This window comes from Phycodurus eques, chromosome 15 (assembly GCF_024500275.1).
Source record: "Phycodurus eques isolate BA_2022a chromosome 15, UOR_Pequ_1.1, whole genome shotgun sequence".
Lineage (NCBI taxonomy): Eukaryota > Metazoa > Chordata > Actinopteri > Syngnathiformes > Syngnathidae > Phycodurus > Phycodurus eques.
Genome location: NC_084539.1, coordinates 5,687,676 through 5,711,175, shown reverse-complemented (window position 1 = coordinate 5,711,175; position 23,500 = coordinate 5,687,676). Strand labels below are relative to the sequence as shown.

Here is a 23,500-nt window from a genome sequence, read left to right as displayed (position 1 = left end):
GCAGGGCACATATAGACATACAGTACAACAATTCCCACATTCACAGTATGGACAATTTAGAGTCTTCAATTAACCTAACATGCAAGTTTTTGGAATGCGGAAGGAAGAAGAAAACCCATGCACGCATGTGGAGAACATGCAAATTCCACACAGGAATACTGAAACCCGAAAACAGAACCTCAAAACTGTGAAGCGGCTGTCCCTACCACTATTTCACTGTATTATTATAAGTATATACAGTACATTTATAGTATTGAATTTATGATCATATCAGTCAGAACTCAGCATTATATGAATATATAAAGCCATTATATTTTTTATATCATACACTAATACTAGAGATGTACAGTCTGATTAGATTGTGTATGTGGGTAATGTTGTAACTAGTAAGTGCAAAGCAACTGCTTTGAGTGGAAACAGTTTGATATCAGTAGATAAGTTACATAGATCATATTTTGATGTGAAAGTTTCAGGTTAAATCCCAGTTTGCCTGTGGCATTGTTAAAGTTAAGTACAGTATCATTGAACAGTCTCATCTATTGTGTGATTGATTTTTTGATCTTACACGGTAAGATATGCGGCCAGCTGGCCAACATTAGTCATCATAGGAATGAGGGTACACTTTGCTTTCTCGAAAAGTGTTAAGGTTCTCCCGGAAAAGACATACATTAATTGGCCAGTGCAGAAGAATTTTCTTTAGAACACTTTAAAATGAAGTCATATTTTATTGTTTGAAACCAAAATTGAATTCAGTACTATAGCAGAAATAAAAAAAAGAACAACATAAAAATCATTTTCAAAGTCCAAAGACCACATCCTAACAGATTCTCAAAAATCTACAGTACAGAACCTAGTTATTGTGCTTAAATATGTGGACATATTTCTTTTGACAGTATCTATCCAATTTCTAACATTTCCGACACACTGTGTACATTGCAAATCAGAACAACTTCAGAAATCTAAATTCAGAAAAGGATCTGACATGAGAAAACAAATTGTGATCACTTGGTGATTAAAATGATTATTATTATTAATCTTTATAATGTGGCAAATAATATAATTCGGACAACATATGGGTAGGCACTTGATGGCCTTCTGAGGAATCTTCTCTTTTCATGACTTAAGTCTTTTGTTAATTCAGTTGTATGCCTTCCTTTCTCTACTGTTGAAATTTGGTGTACCTGTTTTCCTTATGTGTTTCTGAACTGTTGGGTTGGTCAAAGGAGCAAGTGGAGGCAGCTTAGCCTGACTGGTTGGCAGGGTGTACGCTCCTTTATGGGAGAAAAGGCTGATCTCTCTACTGAGATTCTCCACCTGCTGGGCCTGCTTTCTCACCAGCTCTTGAAGACTCAAAATTTCCTTCCTGTCAGTTCGCCTGCTGCAGTCTTGAAGCTGTTTTCCCTGAGAACAGACATGCACTGTATCATAAGGGAATAAGGTGTTGACCTAAACAGATAATAGTTGGCTTAAAATTACATTTAGTAATTAGCTGATAGATACTGTTTGCAAAACTGTTTTTGTTGTATGCGGATATGAAAAAAAGGAAAAGAAAAACGACCTTCATTTTAGATGTCAAAGGGCTTTTGTGGCTCCCATGTTTTTTTTCTGTATGAAATGGATTCAAATGGCTCTTTGTGTATTTAAGGTTGCTGACCACATCCAGATGAATGGCGTTCTGGGTGATTGGTAGATGGCCACCATGCCCCAACAAGGTTCCAACGTCAGCAATGAGCGGAATAATGTGGAGTGAGATAGTAGATTCTGAATGTAAAATCACTTGGCGCTATTGCACAAACAATGGTCATAGCCAATAAGCCCACAGTCAATTGGATTGTCCTGAAGAAGAAAGAAGCCACTGGTGTACTAGGAACAGATGTCTAACATGTAGCTCAAGGAAAACAGGAGTAGTTGATAACAGAAACATTTTGAAAGCTGTAAAGAAGGGTTGCCCAAAAACAACTGTGGGACATAAAACAACCTTCAGGGGGCAGGAATGACCGTATCACAACCTATACTGTTCGAAGAAGACTTCATGAACTGAAATACAGAGGCTACATGAGAAGATAAAAAACACTCATTAGCCAAAGGAATAGAATGGTCACGCTAGAATTTGCCAAAAAGTGCAGAGACAAGTCTCAAAAATTCTGGGGCAAAGTTTTATGGACTGATGAGACAAAGATGAACATTTACCAAAAGTGAAGGGAAGGCTAAAGCTTCAATTAAAAAAAAAAGGGGTATGCTCATAATTCCAAATATAGAAGCTCATCTTCGAGACTCAGTGGAGGTAATGTCAGGGGCTTGGTCTTGAATAGGAATCTTCTGGGATATGAGCATTGGTCTTCATTGATGAACAAGATAATGATAGCTGTAAAATGTACTCAGAGGTCAACAAAAACATTCATTCATTCATTTTCCTTAGCGCTACTCCTCACTAGAGTTGCGGGCGTGCTGGACCCTATCCCAGCTATCTTTGGGCGAGAGGTGTGGTACACCCTGAATTGGTTGTCAGCCAATCGCATGGCACATATAAACAAACAACCATTCACACTGACATTCAAACCTACAGACAATTTAGACTCTTCAATTAACCTACCATGCATGTTTTTGGAACGTGGGAGGAAACCGGATTACCCGGAGAAAACGTACGCAGGCACGGGGAGAACAATGCAAACTCCACACAGATGAGGCCGGATTTGAACACGGGTCAGACTCATTTCAGACAGAATGTAGCATGCAATGTGGTGATTTCTAAAAGAAATTACAATTTTCTTCTGTCTTGCATCGAGTTTGTGCGCCAGCTCCTTCTTCTGCTCAAAGAGACTGTTCAAGCAGAGGAGTCGCTCTGTGTTGCTCCTTGTCATCTCCATCAGAGCCTCACGAGCTTTTTCTACTTTTACCTATGGATAGTACACACAAAAACAAAATATAAACAAAATAAAGTGAAGACCTTAGGTGAATGTTTAACCTTGTAAAGCACATAAATACACGTATGCCCAAACTAATACACAAGAACTCTGCGTACATCCCATTGTTTGATTTCTTTGGCATATGCAGCTTCTTGAAGAAGTTTTTCCTGCTTCAACTCCTCAACTGTCCTGTTACCGCACAGCGTCTGCAGAACCTCCAGATCCACCTCTCTCCCAAACCTTCTCATCATTAGCTGGTTGCAACGTTTCTGCAGCACTACACAAGACATCAATGAATTCTATTAGTGTGTCTTGGGTCTGCTATTTGGGGGTTCGTGGCCCTCTGGATATTTGCCTACTTGAGTCTTACACTGGATCTCAGTGTTCATGTCCTTGCGTTCTTGAATGAGCCTGATATGCTGCTGCCGGGCTTGATTGTAGACTTCTCTCTGCTGGTTCTTTTCAACCTCCAACTGCTTCACTCGCTCCTGCAGACGTTCAAGCTCTGTCCTGTTGAGTAACAATGCCGAGCTGAGGTCTGGAGGCATTTGGACTGCAATATCAAACTCAATCTTGAAGAAAAGGGAAAGTAAAGAAGTTGGTTGCAGAAAATCAATTGAAAGAAGACACTCGTGAAAACAGTATGTTATCACTTTTCTTGAATTATTTAGTAAATCTCCCAGCACTCTTTACCTGGTGTGCTCTGAGAGGAACCACAACATCTAGTTGGTTCATCTTCTGCCGTTTCTCCCTGGTGACTCGCTCCAAGTCATCCTCTGCTGCCTTGCGACCAATTTTCACTGGTTTGAGCTGCAAGTTCAAACCAATAAGCATAGAGTTCTGTGTGCGTGTGTGTGTGTGTGTGTGTGTGTGTGTGTGTGTGTATATACGTATATACACACAGTGGGTACGGAAAGTATTCAGACCCCCTTAAATTTTTCACTGTCTTTTTATATTGCAGCAATTTGCTAAAATCATTTAAGTTAATTTTTCCCATTAATATACACACAGAACCCCATATTCCATCCATCCATTTTCTTTACCTGCTTATCCTCACTCGGGTCGCGGGCTGCTGGAGCCTATGCCAGCTATCTCCGGGTGGAAGGCGGGGTACACCCTGAACCGGTCGCCATCCAATCACAGGGCACATAGAAACAAACAACCATTCGCACACACGGACGGCCAGCTCTAGGAAGGGTTCTGATCGTCCCAAACGTCTTCCATTTCAGGATTATGGAGGCCACTGTGCTCTTAGGAACCTTAAGTGCAGCTGCAGCATGTCAGCAGCAGAATTTATTTTTGTGGCCTTGGCCAGATCTGTGCATTGCCACAATTCTGTCTCTGAGCTCTTCGGGCAGTTCCTTTGACCTCATGATTCTCATTTGCTCTGACATGGATAGACAGGTTTGTGGCTTTCCTAATCAAGTCCAATCAGTATAATCAAACACAGCTGGACTCCAATGAATGTGTAGAACCATCTCAATGATGATCAGAAGAAATGGACAGCACCCGAGTTAAATATAAGAGTGTCACAGCAAAGGGTCTGAATACTTATGGCTATGTGATATTTAAGTTTTTCTTTTTTAATAAATCAGCAAAAAATTTAAAAATTCTGTTTTTTTTCCTTCCCTGTCAATATGGGGTGCTGTGTGTACATTAATGAGGAAAAACATGAACTTAAATGATTTTAACAAATGGCTGCAATATAACAAAGAGTGAAAAATTTAAGGGGGTCTGAAAACTTTCCGTAGCCACTGTATAAATATTCATTCATTCATTTTCCGTACCACTTCTCCTCACTCTAGTCGCGGGCGTGCTGGAGCCTATCCCAGCTATCTTTGGGCAAGAGGCGGGGTACACCCACAACTGGTCGCCAGCCAATCCCAGGGCACATATAAACAAACAACTGTTCACACTCAACATTCACACCTATGGACAATTTAGAGTCCTCGACTAACCTAGCATGCATGTTTTTGGATGTGGGAGGAAACTGGAGAAACCCCATGCAGGCACGGGGAAAACATGCGGACTCCACACAGGCGACGCCAGATTTGAACCCAGGTGTGAGGCCACCGTGCCGCCACTCATATATGTGTGTGTGTGTATGTGTGTGTGTGTGTGTGTGTGTGTGTATAACATTTTATTTAATGATTATTATTATTTTTTTACATTTTATACATCCCAGGGTGACAACAGTTGAGAGCCACTGGTCTCTTTAACCGGTGCCCAGTGTTGGACCTGAATGAGGTCAATAAACAAAAGTTCATCAACCAGTTGATATTTTGGGCGAGCGTGAATTAAACGTCGTTCATTTCTGCCTGATGAATGTTATTGAGATGAGCTCTATCTAGCATCTGTGAATGGTTTTCGAACAAAAGTTAATTTTCATTCAAGAGTGCAAGGTTTTCTGAGGGACTTCCGGGACAAAACCCTCCTGAACTCACTATATACAAGCCTCCGTATATCGGGGGGATAAACACAGTATTTGTCAACTGATTCAGTGCGGCCGCCATTCATTAGGCGGGCACGACGCAACTGTTTGATTGCTTGAGGTGCATTCAGGGACACTGCGTAAAAGGGAGGGAATGTGTTCTTTGGTTATTTTGTAATACAGTACATAATTGTAAAAATGGATCACTAAGAAAATTATTATTTGTATCAGAACGCTTTAGTTAAAACACTACGATCACACTGTCATAATATGGGATTTATTTTGTTTAGTTATATTTGTTTTATTTGTTTTAAATAAGCGGCACGGTGGACGACTGGTTAGAGCGTCAGCCTCACAGTTCTGAGGACCCGGGTTCAATCCCCGGCCCCGCCTGTGTGGAGTTTGCATGTTCTCCCCGTGCCTGCGTGGGTTTTCTCCGGCACTCCGGTTTCTTCCCACATCCCAAAAACATGCATGAATTGGAGACTCTAAATTGCCTGTAGGCATGACTGTGAGTGCGAATGGTTGTTTGTTCCTATGTGCCCTGCGATTGGCTGGCAACCAGTTCAGAGTGTACCCTGCCTCCTGCCCGATGACAGCTGGGATAGGCTCCAGCACGCCCGTGACCCTAGTGAGGAGAAGCGGCCCAGAAAATGGATGGATGGATGTTTTAAATAAGGCGGCACGACTGGTTAGCACATCTGCCTCACAGTTCTGAGGACCTGGGTTCAAATCTGGCCTCGCCTATGGAGAGTTTGCATGTTCTCTCCATGCTGCTGACTACAAGTGTGGACTGAATGGGTGACAACAATGGGGAAATGCAATGCTAGTATTTTATTTTAATTGGCTGTCAGCAACATATTAGAAAAAAAGAACTATGAACTAGCTCATTATTTGAATGGTGAAATTAGTTCAAAATTTTGAATTATGAACGATGAACTGAACCACCTGGTAGTTAATTTCTGGAACGGTGAACTGAACATTGAACTAGTTTGTGTCGAAAATGAACTTTCCCAACACTGACAATCCCTATGCATACGCATAAGGCATTAAATCACATTCTGTCACATTAATGAGCCCCTGACCTTCTTAACAAGGGAGTTGCTTTCCTTCTCAAGAACATCAGCACTCTTCTTCTCCTCTATCAGCAGTTCTTCCAGGTCCAGGCGACGTTCACGGAGCTGCAGTATGTGGTCAAACAGCTTTGGCTCACAGCCTGTGACCAAAAGCACAGGCAGAGGATGTGCCCAGTTATATTTTGGGTGATTCATGATGCATTACCAAGGGTTGTGTGATACAATAATAAATTTAAAAATTATTAATAATAAATATATATTTATGACTGAGGATATGCAAAATACCCTCACAATATGGCTCACGCAAACACTGTGAGTACTTACAGCGCTTCTTAATACTTATTGAGCGATTCTAATATCATCAGAACTTGCCAATAGATCATTTCCCTTCAGTAGTGGAATCACTAAATGTCATCAGTTGACCTAATGCTACATTCAAAGGATCTTGCAAAGAATGACTGTAAATGCTAGAGTCTTTGTCGAAGTGAGGTCTTGGTATGGTGCGAGAAATCGTCCTGCCTGATATCTCACTTACCATCATCATCTTCATTTTGTTGATACTTGGGGGTCCCAAAAGACTCAAGATTGACTGGTGATTGACTGCTCTCTGGTTTTAAAACCAGCTCTCATTGTATGCAGCTCCTGTTATCCAAGGAATTCCTGTGCTGTCGCTTATGAGACACTGAAGGTCCACCACCAGTTGCTGCAGTTCATTGTGGCATCTGTGCTCGGTAAGGTTTCTTATCAACCGTTTGCTGGTATGGTGTGTGCTCTTCATGTGGCTGATCATCTAGGGTTGTGACCATCCTACATCTAGGGTTGTGACCATCCTACATTGCAATTGTTTCTGCACCAGCCATTTGCTCTTCCCAAGTTCCCCTCACATCCTCCCCTTTTTCCAGTTGTCCTCTCTGACCCGTCTTGCATGCAGGGTTGCTGCCAGGGATTTTGGGGCACCGCGAAAGTATTTCATGTCAATGCTGCCAATCAAAAATACTCATTTCTTAGGGCCCAGTCAGTCATGTGCCATTGAACTGTCATCACTTTTCTCCCAATAAGGTGCTCCTCGACACCTACACACATATTTAAAATTGTAAACTCAAACCCAAACGCATATTCTGTAAAGTAGCCCATTGAGAACTGAGAACTCTTAAGTTCCCTTGCTAGCTCCTCACTGCACCACTCCATTTATCTTGTACTAAGTTTAAGTTAGCTCTATCATTGAAGATTCTTCCGGTGTTTCATCTGGTCCTCAAACTTGTGTCTGCAAGTTCTCTTTTGAACCAATGTTAAACACAAACAGCTGTTGCTGACATGTACAGTAGGTTTAACGACACTATCCACTGAGAAGGAAAAGTAAACTACTGACCTGGAGGGCATTCCTCTCCAGCAGCTTCTCCCTCCACTGCATCCCAATCATCATCGTCATCCCAGTTTTCATAATCGTCAAAGTCGTCCTCGTCCTCTTCTGCAAAATATATTCAGAACATGAAAACAAAACCAAAACTCCCACTAACAATCTGAATTTTCCTCTCACCTTCACCTGCCTGCTCCTTCTTCTTGCCACGTTTTATTTTCCTTTTAAAAACTTTTGTCAGATACTCTTCAAATTTGTTGTCGTCACCCAGCGAGGCCTGAAAAGTTTTTGTTATAGCCTTCTCCTTCTCCTGGACCTTGGTTATGTCTTTATACTTCAGTTCCAGCTCTTTCTTACATTCCTCCAACTTACACTTTTACAGAAGTATGAAACAAATACAAAATCAGCATGAAGCAACAGCTATACTTTTTCTGAAGTGTATTCGGAAATCATGTGTGATAACTAAAGCCGGGTTTGTATACTAAATCAAGAAAATGTACCACAGAAATGGCCCATGTGGTAATAGTGACACACTGCAGGTGACAATTTTCTCACCATCAAGTTGTTCTCCTCCTTCACATGTGTGTCAAGCTTCTCTTGCAGACTCGTCTCACTCTTGTCAACCTCTTTGAGGAGAAGCAGTTCCTGATAGAGTGTCAGCTGACGGAGGTTGCCAAGTTTTAGCTTGCAGTCCAACATCTGTACCTTCTGAAGGCACAGCAGGTGCTTCTTATCAAACTGATGTACCATGCTCTCCATCTAGTGATTGGAAAACAAAAATCAAGTATAAGCAATTTGCCTTTTCGATTTTATAACTATACACAACAAACCATTTCTAGGAGAGAGTCCTGCATGTGCAGCAATTTGCTCTCCTCGTCCTTGCTCAGCCGTGCTCCTTGGGGGTCCTCCTCTTCCCCTTCAGTAGCAGCAGATAAAACTGACATATCTCCACCTTCCTCCATTTCTTCCATCTCATTTTCCAGTTGGTTTAGCAAACTTATGCCTCCCTCCTGATCCTCCATCTCTGTGCAGTGCAACCTGTAGCAGGTACGTTTTTGATTTTAAAAAAAAATCATGAATAATAAAGCAAACCATTTTCAGAACAGTGCAGAAAATGCAGTTTGATCCTTCCTTCATGTCTTTCCCATGAAGTAATCTCTGAACAGTGTATTTAAAACCATAGATATTGTGACTTATAACAAATATAAAATCTGACGCCTACTTTTGGTCCCTCAGCACCCTGTATCTCTCGAGGATGGTGCGGGTGCATTGCAGCCTTTTGTCTGGGATTTCTTCTGGATGTATAGTGGGTAGGTGCGGTGGATGGCGTAGGAGATGGGATGGCAGAAGACTCTGGACCCTCTGGAACTGCATAGCCTCAGCCCGCAGTTTTGATAAAAGGAGACGTTTGGAGTCACGCAAGGCCACAATCTCTCTGTTCATCTCAGTCTGTTTCTGACGTATCTGGCGGGATGGATGCAATGATTTCTAAAAATCATGTGTGTATTTAGCTGATACGTTGTCATCCGGATCATTATACAGTAAGTTGCATTTGGAGTTAGAAAAGAACATGGAGGAACCTAATGCTGGGAATTACAGTAAATGTGTACAATAATATAGTGTGTGTGCTTACTTTGCTCTCCAGGTCGGTGATCTCTGCTTTCTTTCTGTCTGCATTCATTCGTATGTGTTTTGGTACAGTGAAGTTTTTGTCTGTTTTAAGTTTCAAGTCTCCAATGTTTTCCTTGGCTTCACAGATGGCTTGAACGTCTCGTGGATCTTCACAGTTCTTCTTGGGTTTCTCTGTGTAACTGAGATGCCAATAAAGTGGTTAACGCTGCATTAGTTTGAACAGCAATAGTTGAGCAAATCATTGGATGCAGCTTTTAGTGCGGAACGTCTAGCAAAAAGGTCTGCAGCGGTGCCACACTCACAATTTGTCCCATTCTTGCTTCCTCTTATCAATCTTGGCTCGTGCCTGTTCAGCTTTTTCTGCGGCCTTTCTGAGCCTCTCTACCTGCCGATCTGCCAGCTTTATCCCAGACGATCGAGTCACCAGAGAGTGTGGCACATATTCCTCTGGCGAGCACACATGACCAATAATTCATTAATTTACAGTATTTGACACAGGTAAAAGAAATACTGGTCTCACCATCTGTTTCATTACTGTCTTTTACAGTTTGATCTCTGGATCTTCTGCATTCAACTTGAGCAGTTTCATTGCTGCTGGACTTGCTATAACTGCTCTGCTGTTGGACCTGCGCTGAAGGAAGTGCTGGAATATGGTAGGTGGAGACTCTGTGGTCTGTGCCAATGGCAAACACAGTGACTATGTTAGTCTCCAAATAGCCTTTGAACCTGAAAGTAAAACACCAACAGGGCTTTTCAATGTGGTTTTAGGCTTGTACAGTATTTGTGTTTTGACATTTACAGCCTTTACGAGATGCTTCAGCTCATATGTATTACAATCTTATCGCTTGGATAAAAAAAAAAATATTAAATGTGTTTTAGAACATGCATGAGTAAATTCCAGGAGCAACAAGTGCACAGGGGAAATGATTCGAAATCTGGGCGGAATGCATCTAAATCCCAAAATAAATATTACAGTTTAAATAGAGAAATAAATTGTACATGGAAAGCATTTGAGATGGTAGGTCACAATGTGACAAAAGCCATGTTAGACATTAGTACCTGTCCTGTATTATTTTTAGTGCTATATGGGAGTGTTGCTCTTCCCAGCTCATCTGCTCTTGGATCTTTTTTAATTTTCGCGTCTTCTCCCTCTCAGCCTGCTCTTGAAAACACTCATCGAGCTGCAACACCTGCTTAAAAATAAATTACAAAGAGGTAGGAACCAATTTTAGTTGCGCTCGACTTGATTTCGCATTTGTCATCCTCCTTGTCAAAGTTTTACTGTGTGGTACCGCAAGTGTCAGCCGGGAATGTTCTGGTAGGTCAAGGTTGTCCTTGAGCAGTTTCTTGAACGTATTCTGAATCTCAGCTAGCCTTCTCCGCTTGTCAGATTTCTTCTTTTCAGCTTCCTGAGACTGATGGTCTTTCTCCACCTTCTGTTTGACCATCTCTATGCTGGTAGGACGGAGTAGAAGACGATTTTTATTTTCTGTTTGTTTAGTTTTCTGGCTGTTTCCCCCTTGTTACGACAACGTAACGGGGAATTGTAACTGAACCAGGGCTAAGTGCATGAAAGACACCAGCGTATACCACATTGCTACCCAATGCCCAGAGAAGGCGATATTCAATAACAATTGATTCATACTCAACCTGTCGGCTGCAGGGTCTTCAATATCCTGAGCCAAATCCTCATACTCAAGACTGACCTAGTTGAAGGATCACAATATATTACTTTCATTTTATATGCTACAGTTGCTTATCTGTTTATCAATATAAATGTATATATATATCTGTATAATTAAAGTCCATCCATCCGTCCATTTTCTGAGCCGCTTCTCCTCACTAGGGTCGCGGGCTGCAGGAGCCTATCCCAGCTATCATCGGGCAGGAGGCGGGGTACGCCCTGAACTGGTTGCCAGCCAATCGCAGGGCACATATAAACAAACAACCATTCGCACTCACATTCACACCTACGGGCAATGTAGAGTTGTCAATTAACCTACCATGTATGTTTTGGGGATGTGGGAGGAAACCGGAGTGCTCGGCGAAAACACATGCAGGCACGGGGAGAACATGCAAACTCCACACAGGCGGGGCCGGGGATTGAAGCCCAGTCCTCAGAACTGTGAGGCAGACGCTGTAATCAGTCGTCCACCGTGCTGCCTATAATTAAAGTCTTCCTCGAAAATGTTGACTAACCCTTGGAGAAGGAACCATGGCCCTTTTTTTCTCCAGGCCTTTCTGCAGCTCCTCATGAGGAAGCAGGTTGAAGGAGAAGATGTTCCCGTCATCTCCTGCTGTCAACACAAACTGGTCATCATAGCTGCAGCAGATGTGCTGCAGGTGTCCATAATTGCTGTCATGGATGCTCAATTCCCAGTATGCCCGCATGGAGGTTAGGGTATGGGTGCCTGGATCAAGAGGGTAAACTCTGATGGAGCCTGAGTGCATGCCACATAGCATCAGCTGCCTGTTGGAGCTGTGACAAAAACAACCAAACATAAGCCTCACCCGGTTACGATGGAGTAGGGCTGCAATGAGAACTGGAATGTTTCGAGTATTTCGAGTAGAAAAAATTTGTTTTCTGCAACGGGGAGCCGTTTATTTTACTAATTCACTGTCAGCCCTCCCAGTTTGATACGATTGGTATATACAGTAACTGCCTTGAGACAGCTTTGCTCAGTGATTTAAGTATGTGTGTGAGACACATTGCGAGTGTACAAGCAACATGGATACATTGTGAGTCAAGTACAGTCGGTAAAAAAACAAAAATAATATTGTGAGTGGAAAAGTTTGACAAAAAATTTATAAATGTAATATTTGTGTTTCTTATCAAAGTGTCTTCATTTTTATTTTAGTTTAGTTAATGTGGTCTAAGCTCTTAAATGCACAGCCAAGAACCTACTGTATTATGCTGTCATATCCTAAAATGCTAGCTGCTCAAGTGGAGTTGCGCAAATCCTCCTCATGCGTTTTTTAACGAATGACTTGTTTTTTATACTTACAAGAATTGCTAAGAAGAAAAGATGCTACATTTCAACTGAAATATGTTTTATTTATTTTTATTGGTATTTTAAATTGCCTCACTGAAAATATTTCATGACAAGAAGTCATTTTACTGCTCGATGTGAATTTAAGAAATAAAACAGGTGATTATCTGAAAAACGGTCATCCCTTTTAAGTGAAATGGCGCATTTTTTTCTTGTGTATTCATAATTGCTCTTTACCTTAGCAAAAATATAATTTATCCGAATACCAGATTATTCAATAAACATTTTGGGAGGATACTCGAATACTAAAATATTCAATAGCTCCAGCCCTACTACGGTGTAAAACCTGTATTTTCACTTTTTAGTTTCTTCAATTGTCATACTTGAAGGTGATTGAACAAATGGGGTCATCATCAGCATTCACGACAGTCAGGAAGTCAAATGGCTCATCTTGACGTTGGTCGTAATCCTCATCTTGACTGTCAGAAAACTTGCAATGGTACAAGAAACCTGAGTCAAACCCTCCCTGAAGACGAAAGAGTTAAAGTAAATTAGGCAGATAAACAAAACAACTAAAAATTAGTGTATCCTGTTGTTGTAGTTAATGTCTACAAACGTGGGTGCGTCTCTTGATAGTTGTTGACCATATCAGATGATCAACAAATTGATCATAATTGGTCTTTATGTACTGTATGCACACCATAGAGAGCCAAAATTGGCCAGGCTGTGAGTAGAAACCACAGTGAAGAGGACTATGAGGGTTAGGGATGAAGATTGGGGGTAAATCCTCTTCCAGCTTCTCCTCTTCTATGACTTGATGCTCCTCTTGCTCTTTCTGCTGTTTTACCTTGAAAGCTTGTCGTCTTGCTATTTCCTCTTCTCTCTACAACCGATGGAAATATACGTCATGCGAGTTTTGTTGATTATTTAAGTATACCAAAGAATTGGTAGCACAAATGAGATTTTTTCATCTTGTAAATTAAAGAACCATTGATGTAAAACAGTGTAGTCAATGTGTATTAAAATCCTAACGTTTATGAAGGGAAACCTTGATTCGAGATTTGATGCTCTTGAAGCAGAAGGATCTTCTGGGCAGTTCCAGCAGCTGGTAGGATTTTCTTGGCTTCAGGATATTGTGTTCAGGACAAGGTACTTCCACAATATGACCACTCTGACACAGGATTAACAACCTGTTTTCATTCTGTGTAAGAGTGAGGATTGGCATATGAATATATTTTGCACATTCAAAATAGACTGCCCTTTAAACAGAAACTTACATGAGAATGCGGTGACCACTCCAGCATCTGTACTGGTCCAGGAACATGGACAAAACCGATTGGCTCATATTTTTCTCCAACAGTAAAGAAGAACACAGTGCAATCTGAGCTCTGAGGATAAATGTAAAGGTTAGCTGTAAGAAGGAGTAAGAAAAGACTCATGACAGAGCACTAATATGAAAAAAAATTTGAAAAAAAGCTTAGTGACTTCATGAGTTTTGGTTTCCACTTGATTTTTACAGAACGTCCTCCAGAGAAAATGTGTCCTAATGAATTGTACTGAAAGACTTGTAAGCAAATAATGTACAGTATTCTAAGTGGATTGTCAAAGGTGCTTACCCCTGTGGCTAATATTTTCCCATTGCCTTCAAATGCCACAGAGGTTACAGGGGAATTATGAGGTTTGAAGGCTTGTTTGAGTCGAATGTGGGCATCTCCTTTGTTGTTGTGCAGCCCTATGGGGTCAAAAAGCTCCAGTAAGCGGACCACCCCATCTTCAAAGCCTGTCACCAATAAACCTCCACTATGGTTCACCTGCAAAGAAACATCTGAGGTTGTTTATTCCAATAATCAAGTTTTATGGAAATGAAATAGCATTAATGCATGTCCATACTTACTGAAGTTGGGGCCCAGTGCACAGCAGTTCCACCCTGACTGAATCGGCTTCTGATGAGTTCTGTTTTTGCCAGAAAGTCAAAGACTCGGACTGAACCTGGAAAAGGAGTTATTCAGAAACATAGGAGGTGTGTTGTGAAAAAAATTTTGGTACCTTTTTGATTAAGAAAAAGAAAGATCCACAGTGGTGATTGACATCATTTTAAACTGACAAAAGTAATACTGTAACATAAACTGTACTGAAAACTCCCATTGATAAAAATTAGGCACTTCATCAACAGAACACTGTACATAAAGTGAGTTCTGTCGATGCGGTGCAACATCTTGTATCTGTGCAGGGTACAATGAAATCTCAAGCATTTCAAAACATTCTGGAGAGGAATGTGCTCCCCAGTATCAGAAAGCTTGGCCTCAGCCCCAGGTCATGGACCCTCCCAAAAGGATATTGACCCAAAATCAAAAAGCTAAAAAGAACCAGGAAATGGCTGAGATGAAAACATTGGACTGCCTAGCGAGTCCTAATCCAAAATCCCTATTGAACATCTGTGGACAGTGCTGAAACATGCAGTCTGGATAAGCCACCCTTCAAATATGAGACAGTTGTACACAGTTCATTCTCATTCTTATTTGATTGAAACACTTGCTTCAAAATATTGTGCAAAAAAATATTAAATTTGAGATACCATTGCAATTCACCAGGCATGTTCCATTACTTAAAAAAAAAGAGCAATACAGTTAATTATTACTTTTGTCAGCGACCATTGTGAATTTTTCTTTCTTTAACAGAAGGATATCAATATTTTTTTCTATTTGTGTAGGTTCTGTACATATAGTGACTCACGGTCCAACGCAGTAGTGGCCATGAGATGACCTTTCTTTGACACATCAAGACCCTTTATTGGTCCAGCGTGGAAGGATAACAGACACTCTGGATCAGGAGTCTGTTCACAAAGATTTTGGTTAAATAAAGTCACTAAAGTGTGTTCAAGTTGCAGTACAGTAGTCACTACAGCAGAGCAGACGATTCTGAACTTTTATTTTCTCAAGGTGTTTTAAAGTCATTTCAGTGAGTGGTTGATGCTCAAGGTGCTTCGTTTAAGGACTGGTTATGGCAAACCTTCTTTTAGTTGTACGTATTGACGTTGCTTGAATCTTTTGAAGTGTTCAGGACTCATTTGAAGTATTCAGGACTCTGTTATTGAGTTAGGATACAGGAAGTAATTTCCAAGTCATATGGAGCTATCCAATGATATCCAACAGTAAGGCTTATGACTTGCCAGTTCTCACAAACGTGTCATGCTGAATGGCTAACCCCCACAGGAATTGGTGGGTCATAGTCTCGCAAGGCACAAAACAAAACAACCAAAAGCACACGATCTGCAAAAAACAAATACTGTATGTAATATGACGTTCAAAACACTTTCCGACCTTAAACTGTGACACAAACATTATTATTCTGATCATTATCAAACACAGCCTATAAGCAAAGCCCTTTATCCACGTTTGATGGAAAGATAGAGCCCTAGAACGCCCCATAGGGCATCCCAGTGGATGCTGGTATATGCCTCTTTCAAATCCACAAATCACACAAATCAACTGGATGGGCAAAATCCCATGACCCTTGCAAATTTCCTTCAAGGGTAAATATCTGGGCGGCACGGTGGACGACTGGTTAGAGCGTCAGCCTCACAGTTCTGAGGACCCGGGTTCAATCCCCGGTTCCGCCTGTGTGGAGTTTGCATGTTCTCCCCGTGCCTGCGTGGGTTTTCTCCGGGCACTCTGGTTTCCTCCCACATCCCAAAAACATGCATTAATTGGAGACTCTAAATTGCCCGTAGGTGTGAATGTGAGTGCGAATGGTTGTTTGTTTGTATGTGCCCTGCGATTGGTTGGCAACCAGTTCAGGGTGTACCCCGCCTCCTGCCCGATGACAGCTGGGATAGGCTCCAGCACGCCCGTGACCCTAGTGAGGAGAAGCGGCTCAGAAAATGGATGGATGGATGGGTAAATATCTGGTTTACTGTCACTGCCTAGCCTTAGAGGGTTACCCAAAATATACCTAGCAACAAGCCTGGTATTAACTTTTCTGGGTCGACCATTACTTAAGGACTGTTCCCAACATCCGTGAGTTATTGAAAAGGAATATCAACTAGGGGTTGCACAGCTTCATTTTCTTTCAAGTCGACATTATTGTGATGAACGTCGAGTCAATGTTTACTCGTCGCTGATTATGTTGATAGTTTTCCAGTAGTTTTAAAAAGTCACAGAAAAATGGAATGCTCATACAAAAGATTTACACAGAATCTACATGTTAGAACACGACCATGAATATGGGGTGGTCAAAGGCTTCCCCGCTGTCACGTGACAGTATTTCCACCCAGAGAAGAAATCCTGTCACTTGGTGTCTTGCCGCTTGGGCAGCTACATTACGTAAGGTTTGCACAACCTGTCCATATAGGGGCCCACCACAGCAGCTGGGAATACATGGTGGGAATTGGCGGTGTAAATAATCACGGACTACTTCATGTGTGTTGGAATAATTTGATTCTGTGGGCCGAAAAATTGTTTGAAATCCTCCTGAAGCCTGGCTTTTCCCCCTTCACTGGTTCCTTTATATAAGTTGTATCATGTTCTGCAAGAACCTACTCCAACCTAGCCATGTTTTTGCATCAGGTTTCTTCCATTCCATTCCTTCATTTTTATTATCAAAGCCCATTTGGAAATGTGTCCTGTGAGCCTACACATATGGCAAGTTTTCTCAGTCTGTCCCTGATTATTGCCATTATATTTGTTCCTGATACTGGCTTAAGGATTACCTTCCATGGACTTGCTTTGTGTTGATGCCCAAATCTTCAAGCATGCCCAATGCACAGGATTTGTAAATTGGCCTCTTACCGTGCAAACTGGATCATTTATAGGAGAATAAGACAAAATACCTTATTGCAAAATAAGGTATTGTATTGTTCACCCTATATGATCCTTGATCATTTCAGTTTGATTCAGACGTCAAGGTAAACCTTGCTTTGCTTAATTGTGTAGACGAGTCTCACAGTGTATGTGAATGAAAGATCCAGTTTCCAAATAGCTCCACTGGAATCCTACAAAAAAGAGATCAGGTTTGAATATCTCACAGAGGAAAGACCTTTTCGTGAGAGATGACTGGTGACCTGAGCAAACCAAACAGTTGAGTCAGGCTGGGAGCTTTTCACAATTGAGGAGAGGCATACGTGGTGCCCAACCACCATCTCATTCATTGGCTCCATCTCGAACTTGCTGCTTTCACTGCTACTGTCTGCATTGTCGATTGTCTCTAAGTCCCAGCCCTGCATGCGCACAGGAACGTTACAACATCAAACAGGATAATTGTTACAACAACCAACAGGATAATTGCAGCCTTTCAACTATGCCGGTTAGTTCAGCTTTACCCGAATCACTCCATCAGAGCCAATGGTCATCAGTTGTCCATCCTCCAAGGCAAAAGGCTGGACAACCCCTGCATGACAACACTGTCCTCCCTTGCTGCAGCAGCTCCACTTTAATGGAATTTCCATTCCACAGAAGCAGGTTGCCCCAGTTTGAGCCAGACACCACCTGGGAGGACAAACACTGGTCAAAGGCCCAGTGTTTTTGAGCCACATAGGTTGGGATTTATACAGTATAAACCCAACCTATCAGATCAGCAGGGCACAAACCTTTCCATCGGGAAGTTCTATGTAGCCTTCAATATCTGTAGCTGCAGTTTTTCCAAAATGGCCAATAAGTCCTTCCAGTTTGAGACCTGTAAATGTGCTGGCCATTTTCCAGAACCTGGGGAGGGACAATATTTGAATCCTAAATGTACTGTGAACAAAGTGACACATTATTTTCTTGTTAAATTCATTGGCGGGTTCAGTATGATAATATACAATGACTAACACAACAATTGCCATCCTGCCAGGATGTCGTGATGGAAGTGCAAGCCAGATCAGGGTTTACTGCATGAAACCATGAAAGTGGACATCTGAACCACTAGATGGAAATCTGGCTTTTTACATGACTTGAAAGATTTCCATGATGACTCCTACAACAAAACAATTGTATTTTAGGAGTAGAAAGCATTGTGTCACTTACTTGATGTGTCCGGATCCTGATGATGTCAGTAGTTCAGGGTTGTATGGGGAGAAACTCACTTTGTAAACCTCCTGAGAAATGGCTTTGCACCTGAGCAACACCTCCTCCTGCCTCCAGTTCCACACTGTCAGCATGTAGTCTGGTGCACTGCCCAGGCTGGCCAGAAGACTCCCATCAGTGTTAAAGTTCACAGAGCTGAACGCAAGCTCTGTACCATCTACACATACATGAACACATGATCACAACACGAGCATGTAAGAGAAATAATATAACAGTGATGAATATTGGTTCTACTTACCTCTGAGAATACGGTATGCTTGTAATGAAGGATATTCATATACTAGCAGAATGGGCTTTTTTCCCTTCTCAGCAACAATAAAGTATTCTTGACTTGGGTGTACCTACACATACACAAACCACATATTAATTACGCGAACACATAGTGGTTGGACTAAGGGACACATATATTGCAAGGATAGAGATCGGATTGAGGGGTCTGGACACACATTAGTGTCCCAAGGATTTTCTCGGTTTCAGAGTGTGCTGGCAGCGCTCCAGATTTAAACTAGCACCTTGACAAGAAAATGCCCATCCATCCTTTTTCTATATTGCTTATACACTCCAGGGCTAGTGCAAGGGCTGGTACCATTTTCACCGGAAATTGGGCAAACAACCTGACAATTACATGATGACTGTTATGAGAACGTACAGTATATTCCCTGGCTGCAGAAACAGACTAGGAACTACTTGTAGATCAGTTGGTTACCACCTTGAGGTGTTTTGGCCTCAATGGTAGGGGATGACGCTTGCCAGGCCTAGCAGAAACTGGGAGGTTTGCTGGGAACCTCTGGCAGAATCCCTTGCCAGAGTCCTACCTCTGGCAAAACTTCACCAATGATCCTGGAGGAGGTGGGAGATATTTAATCCAAGTGGACCAATTGGGGCCGACTGGAGCTGTGGCCATAAAGTGGTGGGTCCCTGTTGCGATGGTACTCCCCAAACTGATAGTCAAGATGAAGAGGAAGTTCTTTTGGCCTGTTTGATCTGTGGGTGCCAGTAAGGCTGAGCAAATTGCGGATTGTAGCTTCGGCGGTTGCTAAGCAAAAAACTCATCTTCCAGCCGGCTTTGATGAGATTCTGTTTTACTAACTGGCAGCTCAGAATGGGGAGTGATGCACCCTCATCACTGTGTATGTTAGTTACGGATCACTGCTAACCTTGACTTGATATATTGTGGATCGGTGAAGAAAATTACTTCAAGGACCTCAATTCTATGTGTTCCAAAGAGGAACCAGAGTCAGCACTCTCCTATGTCGCAACACTCAGGTGTTTCTCCTTGCTCCCTTATAATTTACATTGTATTACTTTGTACATTTCCCTCATTCTTACCCCAATTGAGCCAATTCCACTGCCACTGCAGGAGCGGATGTGTCTCTGCTGCTTGGTGGGAACATTAAGCAATATGACCATCTGACCAGCTATAAAGAGCAAAGTTCTGTCTCCCAGCAGCTGCAAGTTTGCTCTGCGTCTACAGTCGTAGCCAAAAGAGTGACTTCAAGAAGAAGGAATCAAGGATCATGATGAGACTCATCAAAATCATTTACTTTATGGACTCCTAACATTAAATGAATGCTGCTTTTTATAGTAACAGCTACATTGTCAATGTACATTGCAGCTAATACAACCTTAGGTAAGGATCTTGGGATAACAAGACCTGGACTAATCTCAACATGTGTTTATCTTTAGTTTGTGGTTTTTATGTGAGAAATATAAGAATCAGAGTGTCTAGAGAGTCTAGTCTTATTTTCTGTTACTCTTACTATAGTTCCATTTATTGTGCAAGTGCGTCAAAATCACAATGAACAAATGTTTTTGTGATGTTAGTTTCAAACCTCAGTTCTTGTTTCTCAGTAACTTAGTTCTTAAAACTCAGCAACTCGCTCAGTTTCCCTCCAAAAAGAAAGAAAGAAAAAAAGAAAGAAAGAGTCCATAACTGGGATTCGCTTTCTTGCTCATAGGCAGGTGGGCAAACAAAGGTAGAATCATAAACTCGATGGGAGAGGTGTAGGGTAGTAGGATACGAGAGATTCAGGAGGTTCTCTGGGATGTCAGAGCCGGGGGTGATGAACGGTCTAGAATAAAGCTGCTCATATTTGTAGTACATGTCTGTAGAGAGAGGTTTTTCCTCAGCAGACGTGATCACAATCTCCTTCTGTGACAATAAAAACATTAAATAACAGATACAGTCACTCATCAAATATTATGTATAATTTTACAGAAGGCAAACATAATCACCATCACAAAATAACAATTGTCTGTTCTTGACAAATAATCCCAGTATACAGTACGGAAAGTTTTCAGACCCCCTTAAATTTTTCACTATATTGCAGCATTTGTTTAAATCATTTAAGTTCATTTTTTTCCTCATTAATGTACACACAGCACCACATAGTGAGATTTTTTTGCTGATTTATTAAAAAAAGAAAAACTGAAATATCACACAGCCATAAGTATTCAGACCTTTTGCTGTGACACTCTTATATTTAACTCGGGTGCTGTCCATTTCTTCTGATCATCCTTAAAATGGTTTTACACCTTCATTGGAGTCCAGCTGTGTTTAATTATACTGATTGGACTTGATTAGGAAAGCCCCACACCTGTCTATGTAAGACTTTACAGCTCACACTGCATGTCAGAGCAAATGACAATCATGAGGTCAAAGGAACTGCCTGAAGAGCTCAGAGACAGAATTGTGGCAATGCACAGATCTGGCCAAGGTTACAAAACGTTTCTGCTGCACTTAAGGTTCCTAAGAGCACAGTGGCCTCCATAATCCTGTAATGGAAGACGTTTGGGACGATCAGAAACCTTCCGAGAGCTGGCCGTCCGGCCAAACTGAGCAATTGGGGGAGAAGAGCCTTGGTGAGAAAGGCTGAGCTCCAGAGATGCAGTCGGGAGATGGGAGAAAGTTCTAGAAAGTCAACCATCACTGCAGCCCTCCACCAGTCGGGGCTTTATGGCAGAGTGGCCCGATGGAAGCATCTCCTCAGTGCAAGACGCAGCCGGTATGGAGTTTGCTAAAAAACACCTGAAGGACTCCAAGATGGTGATAAATAAGATTCTCTGGTCTGATGAGACCAAGATAGAAATTGTTGGCCTTAATTCTAAGTGGCATGTGTGGAGAAAACCAGGCCCTGCTCATCACCTTCCCAACAGTGAAGCATGGTGGTGGCAGCATCATGCTGTGGGTGTGTTTTTCAGATGCAGGGACAGGACGACTGGTTGCAATCGAACAAAAATGAATGCGGCCAAGTACAGAGATATACTGGACGAAAACCTTCTCCACAGTGCTCAGAACCTCAGACTGGGTCGAGTGTTCACCTTCAAATAAGACAATGACCCTAAACACACAGCTAAAATACCGAAGGAGTGGCTTCGGAAGCAACTCCGTGACTGTTTTTGAATGGCCCAGCCAGAACCCTGACTTAAACCCAATTGAGCATTTCTGGAAAGTTCTGAAAATGGCTGCCCACCGTTCACCATCCCAACCTGACAGAACTGGAGAGGATCTGCAAGGAGGAACGGCAGAGGATCCCCAAATCCAGGTGTGAAAAACTTGTTGCATCATTCCCAAAAGGTCTCATGGCTGTATTAGCTCAAAAGCGTGCTTTTACTAAATACTGAGCAAAGGGTCTGAATACCTATGGCTGTGTGACATTTGAGTTTTTCTTTTTTAATAAATCTGCAAAAGTGTCAACAATTATTTTTTCCCCCCTGTAAATATGGGGTGCTGTGTATACATTAATGAGGAAAAAAATGAACTTAAATGATTTTAGCAAATGGCTGCAATATAAAAAAAGTAACAAATTTAAGGGGGTCTGAATACTTTCCGTACCCATTGTAAGTGTAGATGTTGGTCTCATGGTTTTAAGATATTTATTCCCACAATGGGGAAATTTGCATCGTTTCAGCAGCAATAGTGGATACAGGAAATTAAAGGGAAAAAAACATGCAACAATTGTTTGGGCCACTTATTTGTTACAGCAATTCACTTTGTTCTGGGTTTTATTATATATTATTAATATTTACGATAATTATACTTAATTTATTATTATAAACTTATTTTGAACAAGTATTTGAATTATTCTGGTATATATGGCTTTATATTTCCATAAATGTGAAGTGTATTGTGTTTTTCTGTATAATGTGTGTGCTGTCACCCGTTTCACTGGCATCATGACTTCGAGTGGTCTCGGAACAAACAACAACAAAAATGAGTGAAAAGCAGAAATGTGAAAACTAATTTAGTGCAGGCAAAATGTAGATTGCGCTTACGTTTTTTACTTGATCGTTGCAATTTTCGCGCATTGCCAACCTTTTGTCCAGTTTCGTTGCGTCTGTAGCCAGGCAACAGGAAGACATCCCTCACACTGCTAACCCTGATGGTTACTGTAGTTCTCCCATTTTTGTAGTTCTTTTTTTTCTTTTTAAAGAACACCAGAACATTATAGCAAGTTAATACAACTCGGGATATTTTTATGACTATCCATCCATCCATTGTCAACACCTCTTATCTTGTTCAAGGTTGCGGGGCGCTGGAGCCTATCCCAGCCGACTTCGGGCGAAAGACGGACTACACCCTGAACTGGTCGCCAGTCAGTCGCAGGGCACATATAGACACGGACAACCATTTGCACTCACATCCACACCATCACTGAATGGGAACTGAACCCACGCTGCCCGCAACAAAGTCAGGCGAGTGTACCACTACACCATCAGTGACTATTTTTGTGACTAAAATGTATCAATACTTTGGATTATTTTTTTTCATAAGCAACGCCAAACATATTAACTGCAACCTTGCACGTCTTTCATGGTCTTGATGAATGACATTAAAAAACAAATTTGAATAACTACTGAAACTATTAATGTTTCCCAATCGTCCCCTCTTCAGCTAACTTCAGATACCAGCCACAAGGATTTTCACTAACATGACAATTTCCCAGAATAATTTTATCAAAAAGAGAAACGCGTTTGTGGACCTTGGCTGGGTCAGATTATACATCAAATTGTACTGAAATGTGAACTACAACCTAATCACATTAT

The 23,500-nt window shown here is 41.6% G+C and overlaps 1 protein-coding gene across 1 annotated transcript; it reads right to left on the bottom strand.

The window, feature by feature from the left end:
- Positions 1-1,137: 1,137 nt before the first annotated feature.
- Positions 1,138-22,632, bottom strand: LOC133414102 (cilia- and flagella-associated protein 44-like). Its single transcript, XM_061699244.1, is given in 35 exon segments — positions 1,138-1,401; positions 2,763-2,897; positions 3,023-3,183; positions 3,277-3,478; positions 3,600-3,716; positions 6,423-6,553; positions 7,783-7,881; positions 7,951-8,143; positions 8,326-8,529; positions 8,601-8,808; positions 8,993-9,234; positions 9,404-9,581; positions 9,705-9,849; positions 9,923-10,128; positions 10,462-10,592; positions 10,695-10,857; positions 11,053-11,108; positions 11,602-11,881; positions 12,776-12,918; positions 13,093-13,275; positions 13,441-13,593; positions 13,670-13,780; positions 14,009-14,203; positions 14,287-14,381; positions 15,126-15,225; positions 17,335-17,382; positions 17,452-17,607; positions 17,710-17,808; positions 17,810-17,875; positions 17,977-18,091; positions 18,395-18,611; positions 18,693-18,795; positions 19,784-19,946; positions 20,476-20,606; positions 22,615-22,632. Coding segments are annotated over 35 exon segments (5,211 nt in total).
- Between the last annotated feature and the right edge of the window lie 868 nt (positions 22,633-23,500).